This window comes from Polyodon spathula, chromosome 15 (genome assembly GCF_017654505.1).
Source record: "Polyodon spathula isolate WHYD16114869_AA chromosome 15, ASM1765450v1, whole genome shotgun sequence".
NCBI classification, from domain to species: domain Eukaryota; kingdom Metazoa; phylum Chordata; class Actinopteri; order Acipenseriformes; family Polyodontidae; genus Polyodon; species Polyodon spathula.
Window position 1 is genome coordinate 21,768,347 of NC_054548.1, and position 11,296 is coordinate 21,779,642.

An 11,296-nucleotide genomic window follows, 5' to 3' on the forward strand; every position below is an offset into this window, starting at 1 on the left:
TTAAATATTTTATTTGTACTCCGTGAGCAAGTGTTTTTTGTTTAAATATTTTATTTATTTTTGTGTTCAAAATAAAACGGCACGCCGCGTCTTTTTTCACTGCAGTACCTCGCCTGTCTGTGCTGTTATTCCTCCTTCTGGCCTGACATCACCGCAACTCGATTTCCTGTCACAGCATGATATATACATTTTACATACATGTAAACTTCACATTGTGATTTCTGCTTTCTATTTATTAAAAAAAAAAAAAAAAGACAAATAAATTGTGCAATCATTTTTGGCCACTATCTTTATTTGTGCTATTATTCCCGGGGTAACCCATAGTAGTTTTTTTTTTTTTTTTTTTTTAGAAAATGGTCCACAAAGGCCTCATTCTTCTCCAGCAGTCTCTGGCGGTGCTCCTGTACCAACAACCCCCTCCCCCCCATCATCACTGGAGCAAACTCCCTAGTCTCCGCTATTTTGTTGGCAGTGATTGACAGGGTCCATCTCCAAAGCCGTCTCGCTAAAAGGACAGTGTTCTTGGGTCTCTTTGGAAACAATGTCCACCTTCTCACAGCGAAGCTCCATCTCTTTGTCTTTTGAGAGCAGCACGGGGTACTGGGCCCTCGGGGTGAACTCATTCAGACACTGAGGGATGAGAGAAGTCAGCTTCAGTGGCACCCAATCAGTTACGTCCAGCCCTACTGAGAGCTGTTCATTGTTCTCTTTCACATGTGATATGTGATTTGCACCATTCTACAGTTAACCGTAAATGCTGTTAAAGTGAAGTCACATTCAGAACAAAGATAGTAAGAAAGGAGATGAAATACATTTGTCTTCTATATGAAATGTACAATACAGTATTTGTATTTACAACACAAGAGAATTAGTGCCTCTCTTTATTTTATCATTGTTTGAGAATGAGTCTATAACCTAATACTCTATAATATCAAATTAGCAAACTTTCCGCCAGTAGTTCACAGTTCTTATTTTAGCTGCTTGATGTGACCAGTTACCTCTTGTATGTTGGCAGGAAGCTGGTAGAAAGGGAAGAATGTGTATTTGATAACTCTGTAGGTCTGGAACACAATGAAGGAGCAGAGCAGAATACCTCCAAAGTTCAGCGCCAGTGTCAAAAAGAAGATTAAGGTGATCAGCCACAATGGAGTGTGGCCTGTAAAGAGAGAATACACAAAGAATCAGTGCACATTAAGGGACTGTTGACTGCAAAGCCACAGTATGCTTCCATTACCCAATGCTGCACTGCTTTATGACAACTGTTGGAAAAGGTTTTTCATTAGATACTGAACTCGGTACTGTCACTGGAAAACAGAACTCCATTTTACTGGAGTGAGGAGACTTTAAGACTCAAGGAAGAGGAAGACTATAAGTACCCAATGCTGCTAAAGTGATCATCTCATCTTGGTGGTCCAGTAGTTAAAAAAATAAATAAATAGGGCTTGATACCAGGTGGATCACAGTTCAAATTCCGGCTCAGCCACTGACTGTGTGTGACCCTGAGCAAGTCACCTAACCTCCTTGTGCTCTGTCCTTCAGATGACATGTAAAACCGAGGTCCTACTGTAAGTGACTCTGCAGCAGCAGTTAGTGATGCACAGTTCGCCCCTAGTCTCTGTATGTTGCTTTGGATAAAAGTGTCTATGAAATGATTAATTATTAATCAAATGTTCCCTTTTCCCCACTGTCGAAGATCTTGGATTCTTTGCTTTTATTAGAAAAAAAAAAAACACTTTGCTTGCTTTAGCACAGTTTTCTATTCTAGCTTCAATCAGGCTATACATCTGTTGCATAACGTTGTGTAGATCTTACCATCATCTGTTGTTTGGGCACATACCACAGGGCTGAAAAGGCTTTTCTTTTCATGCTTATCCTCAACGCACTGAACCTGCACACAGTACACCGTCCAAGGTTTAAGACCCTTAAGTACAGCCACATTTTTGCTTTCATTAAGGCTTAAGCTCTGTAAAAAAATAAAAACATTTTAATTATTTTTTATTAATTTTTTAAATATTTTAAAATAATTTATTTCCCTTTTTTTCTTTCAAAGTTGTGCTTCTCTTGCATACTGTCTCAAAGAACTAATTATCCTTAGGAGGGACTAGCCCTTCCAAATGGATCTTTAACTCACAACATGAATGCTAAATCTTTGTAGATGTTTTAAACTGATGTTTAAGTTATAGATACAGTACAGCTTGTTTTAGTTTGTTTTTTGTTCATAAATCACATCTTTTGAAGACTTATACCTTGTTTCAAATATCCTGACAAGGTAGCCTGACATTTAAAAAAAGCTACACAAACTCCCACAGTCTGAGAGTATTAGTAATATTTGTAACCAAGTTTCACTACAATTGGATTAGCGATTCTGAAGATCAATGTACAAATGGGTGTGTGGCAGGGTAAGAGCCCTTTGCATGAATAGGTTTATTATTGTAAATCATTAATTAAATACCTCCTGGGAGCGCCTGCCTGTTATGTGTCATTACGAGCTGTGCAATTTAATCAGAAGGTAAGTGTGTACCAGCGGGGCGTGAGGTATAATAAGGTCCCAATACCTACTTTTTGAGCAGGGTTCGGATTCGCCGAACCGAATCCTATATGCGCCCAGACGAACATCCATTGTAGTACATCCCTCCAATGAGTGCAGTTTTTATTTAAATCAAAGACACGAATCCGGTACGTAACTTTTGTATTTAATAGCAAGAACACATTTGATGAACTCTGTCGCAGCTCTCGACTCCCTCAGTTACTGGTTGTGCACGCACTAAACAGTCACGCAGCTGCTGAATGCAAACACATTCGCATTACACTTTTCATGGAGTAAAGGTATCGACTAAATCAGTAATATATAGTAACGGCAAACTGTTGTAGACTTGTGCTTTGTCTGTCAACGTGTTATAAAAAAAAAATCGGTGCACAGAAATATGTATTTTTTACAAAGGCCGGATGTGCAAGACTTTGAACGAAATGCTTTAGTAAATTACATTTTACATTATTACTGTATGTGTTACACACACAGTTCACTCGAATCAACGTGGGTTTTGTTTTGCAGGGAGATTCAGTCACTCATGGTAATTTTTCATCATAGTTCTCAGATCAGGTGACACAGGTTGAAACGTCATTAATGAAAATAATGAGTTATAGCAAAGAGGCAGATTTCCATATATACCAATATATACCAATTTGTCTCAGTAAAATTCAGCCAAACAATGGATTAGCGGTGCTCTACAGATTTACATACAAAACTCTTAATTGTGACATATGTACATACAGGTACTATACATATCGACAGGGATATGTAACCCAGTGGAGCACAAAGTGGTTACAAACCTAGTTAAAAAGCAAAGGCAAAACAGCCATTTACAGAACATACCTTTGCACCAGGTGTATTTTTCCAATAAACTATCAAAAAGTACATTTCCTGAATATCGCGCATTGACTTGTTTTCAGAGGCCATTGGATCTGCTATATTTATTTCCAGCTTTCCTTTTTTGGATGTGACATTGATTTTGGATGGAGGACCAAGGTCAGCTGTAACAAATAACAAGACTTAAATAAAGGCACTAGATTGTAGCTAATAGTAAGACATGTGCATGTGTTTTTTTTTTTTTCTGTTTTTTTTAAACTAGCAAAGCAAACAATAAAACCATATTAACCATCTGATTTCAAGAACGTTCCCTGACTTGGTCAGAAATATGTCTCACCATCTTCCTCTGCACAGAACTTCCTGTTGACCCAGGGGGAAGTTTCCCGTCCACTTTTCGCTCTTAGGCGGAGATTGTACATTCCATTGTAGTCAATCTTCTCTGAAATGTCACACTGTATTCCTGGGATATTGTAACACGCCCTTTGCCATTCCTTTTTACCTTTCATTTCATATTTATTACTCCTGTAAAACAGAGGGGAATTATGTTATTGAAGAAAGTGCAATGAAACATTCCTTGGAACCAGAACATTAAGATGCACATCCCATATATCAACCAGAACAAGTGATCTACTGTATTAAAATCATGTACTGTAATTTGACAAGTATTGTCAACAAATTGTGGCATAGAAGTAAATGCATCAATCCTATGAATGTACACCTTGCTGGATACAGCAGGTAAGATGTGAAATCCTTTCACACAAATGGCCATATGGGAGCCAAAAGCTCTACTATAAAATCCCTGCTGTGTGGAGTTACAGTTTCTAGGTACAATACAAAAACTTTCATTTCAAACAAGAACTCTTACTGTAGGTATTCAGCAGTGAATCTGATGCTCCTGTTAGCCTGCGACTGGTGCCACGCCCAATCCCATTTCAAGATGTACCGAGTGTTCACACCTTGGATTTTTACATTTTGTGGTACTGGCAGCTTTGCTGTAACTACATATAGAAAAAGACACATACATTATTCATATTAAAGCAATACTGCATGATCATTATTTTGCATCTGTTTACCATTCCATGGTTTACATATCTATTTCTTGACAGAAATAAATAGTTCATTTATGCTGTTACATTTTTTTAATGTATGCAGTTACATTGTACTAAATTTAGATGCACTGTAGTATTTCTTGTCTTCTGCAGCAGTTAATTTCAGTTCCCTGAACTGGTTTGGGCAAGTAGCCTAAATAAACAGGTGTGAAAATCAAAATTGAAAAACAATTAAACAAATGGCACTCTTTGTAAGTCACTTTGAAGTAGCGACCAAAACAACAGTAAAATAGGGAGTAAAATCAGATGAGCCATATATAAAAACAAAACAAAAAAAAAGTTACATTTTCCACCCACAATCAAACTTGACCTAGAGCAACAGAGAATACTCATGCGAACGTAGTATGAAGACAATATCTAGCATCCAGAGTTTCCACAATTCTGTAATTTTGAAATTGCCAGCTTAAATTGTTTGAGATATTAGCAGTAGTGACTTTCAGCATTAAAGGCAGACAAGTATTCACACACTCTTGTATAGTAGTTCCATTTTGAAAATTTACAGTACAGCAATTGTAAAAGGAATTGCCCCACCAAACATAAGAAGATAGCAGGAGTCAATGACTGTCTAAAACAAGAAACTGACAACTACCACCCGCTCCACAAACACAAAGTCCACCGTCGCCTGTCCTCAAGGAAGAGCTTTCTCGCCACGACAGAACCACTAATAACCTCGGAGAAATCTGCTAGAGAGAGCCTCTGGTGGAAGAAGTGGGAGGGACTTGGGGACAGATCAATAGAATAGAGCCACAGAGGTATTCTACCAGTGGAAGAGATGGCATCTGGAGGATCCCATCACTGGTTGTCCAGGAGATGCCTAAACTGACTTTGAGTGCAGGTTGGGAGATGTAAATCCCTAATGAAAACATGGGGATTGTGTGAGACAGAGGAGTGTGTTTGTGGAGCCTTGCAGACAGTGCCACACCTGCTTTGCTGCCCATTGACTCCCCAGTGTGTCACAACAGATTTGGACAGTAGCATGCACAGACTCGGCGAATAAGTACAGCAATTTATTGTATATACCTCCCATTTCTTAGAAATAATAATAAAAATGTCATTGTCTTACAGTACTCCTCTCTCACACGTATGGAAACTGTGATGTCACTTTTTATAACAGTCTGGAATGACATGGGTAAATATTTTCTCCGTACAAATATAACCCATTTACACTATCCACTTTTAAGTTGACTCTGAGGTGGTTAGGTTTTTTTTTTTTTGTAGTGTAAATGATTTTAATATTTCAAATAGAACTGCTATCCAGATGCTAGTTAGTATTGTTTTCAGGGGTTCAATTGGGCCATATGACAGGACAGTAAGTATAAGTAATATTATATTAAAAATGAAAAAAATATTAACCCTAAAATTCCCTTCCTATGTAGGGAATAGAAGAAAAAAGAATAAAAACAAAACAGAAGCTTGCAGTAAAAACCACAATGAATTAATATCAAGTCATAGTTGAAAAAGCAGTGAAACCTGCTGAGAACCTGGCTTAAACTTTGTTTAGAAAATATTTTATGTACAGTATGTTCAAGTTATGTGTTCTTGTAATCTAAACTATGTTATTAATTGTTGTATACAGTGCATTTTTAAACATACTGTTGTCTCTGATGGCTAGTGGTTTAGGGGACACCAAGTCCTCTGCATTTTTTTTGTCAATGTTTTTCTTCTGGCCACCAGTTACACTACTGGGAGCAGGAGTTAACACAACTTAATTTCTAAGAAATCTGAATAAAAACAAAACTGTCAAAAAGCAAAAATCATCCGTTCTTTAATGACTGGTAGAGTAAAGGGAGTGCATCATTGTATCAATCCAGTTAGTTCTGTACAGCTTCACACACCAACTAATGCAAACAGGGTATAGGCCTACAAAGTTTCAATTCTATTGTACTAGTATGTTAAAATAAATATGTCTTGGTAAATGTTTTGTTGTTCCCTTGAAGCTGAGTCTAATTCCATGGCACACTCACAAAACAAAATGGTAAATCCAGGAAACCATAAACCGGGAATACACAACACAATTAGATCTTACCTGTGTATATATGTATCAATATAACCACCAATAAAAGAGCAGACGTCCGAATAACAAATGCCATAGCCCCTGCTTCAGAAGATCATTTCAAAATATTTATCGAGCAATATGGCGAGGCTTCAAGTCAGAGTATACCCCAGGAAATCAAGTCAGGAAACAGGCCGAGACACAATTTAGGGATAGTCTACAAACGCACAAGTAAAACGAATAAAGCAAACAACCAAAAACAACTTTAATTGATTTAAAAAAAAAAAAAAAAATTAAGTACTAATAAAGATTTTTGGACTGTTTCCTTGTATTTTAGTTTTGCTATATACGATGCTTATAAAATTTGTGGTCCAAATTTGTATTTAATATTTAAAAAATAAAGCAAATCAGCAAGCTGTGTATGTAAGGGGCCGTGCCGTTACGGATTCTTATTCCTGTGGGTGTAATGATATGAGCTTAAAAGATGTAAAACCACAAATGCAAAAGAAACAGGTTCTCTTTCAATTCGAAGATGGCCACCAAAACATTGTTATGGGATACACTCCTGCCTATTGGTAGATGTCACTGAGCTGTTTTTATTCAAGCTGCCGATAGACCCTCTCCCCTCAGTCCCGCCTCACGCAGGGCCTGCATCCATCAGAGTGGCGGCTCCATCCTCAGGTGGTGGAGCTCATTTGGGATCTCTTCGCCTCGGCCTCAGAGTTGGGGAACATTGTCAGAGCAGAAGGAAGCAAGTTTTCTTCCAGGACAACCTTGTACTTTGCTTGATTCATGCGTCCTTCACAAAGACAAAGCTGCCCGATTCCAGCCTTGCTGAAGCACCCCCAGATGAGTCCAATTTTCAGACAACACCTGGTCATCTAATGGTTAGACGGAGACCTGGAGAGGCCTACAAGCCACAATGTCTCGCACCCACTGTGAAATGTGGTTGAGGATTGGTGATGATCTGGGGGTGCTTCAGCAAGGCTGGAATCGAGCAGATTTGTCTTTGTGAAGGACGCATGAATCAAGCAAAGTACAAGGTTGTCCTGGAAGAAAACTTGCTTCCTTCTGCTCTGACAATGTTCCCCAACTCTGAGGATTGGTTTTTCCAGCAGGACAATGCTCCATGCCACACAGCCAGGTCAATCAAGGTGTGGATGGAGGACCACCAGATCAAGACCCTGTCATGGCCAGCCCAATCTCCAGACCTGAACCCCATTGAAAACCTTTGGAATGTGATCAAGAGGAAGATGGATGGTCACAAGCCATCAAACAAAGCCGAGCTGCTTGAATTTTTGTGCCAGGAGTGGCATAAAGTCACCCAACATCAAGGTGAAAGACTGGTGGAGAGCATGCCAAGACGCATGAAAGCTGTGCTTGAAAATCAGGATTATGAAAAAATGAAAATATAAACTTATTTTCTTTGCATTATTCGAGGTCTGATAACACTGCATCTTTTTTGTTATTTTGACCAGTTGTCATTTTCTGCAAATAAATGCTCTAAATGACAATATTTTTATTTGGAATTTGGGAGAAATGTTGTCAGTAGTTTATAGAATAAAGCAAAAATGTTAATTTTACCCAAACACATACCTATAAATAGTAAAACCAGAGAAACTGATAATTTTGCAGTGGTCTCTTAATTTTTTCCAGAGCTGTATATCTATATATCATAACCCAGTATTTATCTTAAATATTACTTACCAAGAGGGGCCAGTTCTAGATAATATAGGATTTTGATTAAATATGCCATTGCTTCAACAGTAGAATGTAGAATGAGATTTTAGCTACTGTTGCTTTATTTATAGCACTTTGGAAGCTGGTTCTGGAAAGCACCTTTCTTACTCTCAGGTAATTGCTGTGTTCCTAATGTTTTGTATGTTTGTTTTTTTTTTCTGTGTGGCCGACTGTTAATCATTAACAAACATATACAGTACTTTAATTAAAAGTGAAAAATAAAAGTTTACCAATATTAATTTTATGTCAACTTATTAAGCTTAAAACAACAGAACTCAGGTGAGGCTTAGTGACTTTCACAGTACTATTGCTATTTATTTTACTTTTCTATCCAGTTGTGCCTAAGGAAAAAAAAAAACACATTAAATTAATGGTGTTATTATGATTTCCATTACATGAGAGTAAATGTTAAAACTTCAAGCTGATTTGAACTCGGCTCTCGCCAAGATAAGCTCCAACTAAGACGTAGCTTTACAGTAAACTAATGTGATCCATCTGCATCTCCATCCATTTGCGTTTCTTTTCATCTGAATAAATTGTAATGCTGGTTCCAATGATCAGCTTATTTTGCCACACCACCACATAGGCACACACAATGGCTGCAATGCCGGCTCCAGGGATCAACCAGTGTGGTCTCCCCAGAGCATCAGCATGACAACCACCTGGATTGAGTTAAGTAGGGTACATCTCTGGCGTCATCAAGTGGGCATCTTCCATCCTTGATGTTTTGTCGACTAGCCCATGACACCTTGAGAGCTCGACAGTGATTCTGGTGTCCCAGCATCACCCCCCTCAACTCAGCCCAGCTTACTTACCCATACAGCTATTATGCTTGAGATCCCCATCCAGAATCTTTCCGTCTCAACCACAGTCAGTTGCTGCTCCTTTCTGCTGCTTCAGGGCGTTCATCACTGTGCAATGCAAATCTTGGCCACTGAACCTGCCATCTCTGAGAAACCGGTTTGTACAGTGCGCCACAAACAGATATAGAGGAAAGCAATAGTATACTAACCATACTATTTTTTGTCTGTATGTTTTCAATATAGAAAAATTGCCTTTGAAATGGATTCCAGGCATTTCACATTTTTCTGAAATAGTCCTCTCAAGAGTCCAAGTCAGAATAAATCATACAAGTCTGAATAAATGAAAAATGTTTATTTGCAATTATATAAAAGATATACATTTTAGTTTGCATTCTGAGTGTTGTTCCATGCTGTGTATTCGTATAACAAAAGGGGCATTGCTTGCCAATTCAGCCTAATTAAAGGAAACTGATCTTCACCGATTTCAACTAAAACTGATTTCAGGGATAGTACTTTAGACCTGCTGCATACATTATGGCTTCATATTCTAACCCTCTGACACTGCAATAAATGCAAATTCTGACATAAGTCTAGCATCAAGAAATATCCAAGAAACTTCATGGCAGGAACGAATGGCTCAGTGATTTAAAAAGAAATAAAGAGAATGCAGAAATGTTTAATCTTGTAATTTCTCCATATCTGCCAAAGATTCACCTTTTTGTGATTCTAATTTATATTCACAAAAATATTACTAAATTGATACCACAGAGAAAAGTTACCATAATAGCCATAAAATAGACAGGAAGCTAACATGTGGATGTGCATGTAAACAGCTACTATCAGAAGATGAAATCAAAGGTGGACTTGAGGAGCATTTAAATCACCCAAAAATATATTTAGTATTACTCCAGTCATTTTCGTCTTAAAATACAGTGCAATTAATTACACAATGATGTTTAGACCTACTGCATGAAAAACTTTTTCAGTGTTCATGTCAAATGTGTTAAATCAATAGAGCCTAAGTTTTCACTGTGGATTAGGATTTGCCTACAGTGAAAACTGTATTATTTTGTACATGGAGAAGACATTCAGCACTGGTTATACGAATAAAAAAAAAACTGTTACATTCTGTACAATAGTACCATATATGTTTGTGCATGTATATATTTACTTGACACAAAGTAATAATGACTGCATATTATAATGTGAAAGATTAATTGTGGTCGGCAATTTTAAAATGTTAAGTCTCTGAGATCTCTGGCTCCAGTCTTAAGCAGCAGTACAGCTACCAATCAAATTGACAGCAATTATAACTGGCACACCCACCATAATGACAGATTGGAGAACCACAGTACAGATCTTGGAAACATGACTCATACAAATCAGAAACACCTTCCTGATTGCGTAAAGTTAGGATTCGTATTAGGAAGGCTCAGGTTTCAGGGCCGCACGTTAACATTCTCAAACACTGATGTTTAAAAGACATCCTTTTACAAACATGTTGCCTTATTTCAAAGGGTAAATAAAACCGACAATATCTCAAGGTCGCCTTCTGTTGCACTTCCACATTGCTGAACCTCTGCTTAAAACGGCAGGATTGTACAACAACCTTTACTGTGTTTCCAATCCAGCTACAGTACAAACATGATCTGCAGGACAGACTTTTTATGGGTGTTTATTATTGAAATTACCCAAATACTGTGTTTTTGTTATATGTAGTCTGTGGATCTTCAGCGTTGGATGCCTGAGAGTCAGTATTTGTATTGCATCATCTATTAAACAGTTACTGCTTAGTGACAGCAATACAAAAGGAAAACTGACTCACACTACAGTACTTCTTTATTAGATGGCACTGGCTCTTTCCAAAATTATACTGATCTACACTGTGTTACACAACTATGGGGAAACAGAATCTGGCAACTACAGCTTGAGAGGTACTCACCAACTCACGTCAAAGCACAGTAAAACAAGCCACATAAATTAATTAAATACAATAGTTGAGTAATTTTAATAATTACTCAGAATGATTGCAAAACACCACAAAGCAGGGCTTCTCAAACTGCTGGTTTTCATTCCAACCGAACTCTCAATTACTTAACTAGACCCGTGGCTGAAGTGACAATTTGCTTAATTAGACCTTTTTACTTGTCTTCAGCTCTTAAACGGTTGCAGTTCAAGTTACTTATAAAATGTTACAGCTAACTTGAAATATGCAACTGTTCAAGAGCTGAAAACAAGTCAAAAGGTCTAATTAAGGAAAGGACCACTTCAGCTACAGGTCTAG

At 37.8% G+C, this 11,296-nt stretch overlaps 1 protein-coding gene across 1 annotated transcript; it reads right to left on the reverse strand.

Moving 5' to 3' along the window:
• Positions 1-218: 218 nt before the first annotated feature.
• Positions 219-6,664, reverse strand: LOC121327470 (interferon alpha/beta receptor 1a-like). The gene is made up of 7 exons (XM_041271537.1): positions 6,503-6,664; positions 4,233-4,365; positions 3,705-3,889; positions 3,374-3,531; positions 1,813-1,963; positions 999-1,156; positions 219-630 (listed from the first exon to the last, which is right to left on the reverse strand). Exons 1-7 carry the CDS (start codon positions 6,564-6,566, stop codon positions 448-450), a joined length of 1,032 nt encoding a protein of 343 aa, XP_041127471.1. The 5' UTR covers positions 6,567-6,664; the 3' UTR covers positions 219-447.
• Between the last annotated feature and the right edge of the window lie 4,632 nt (positions 6,665-11,296).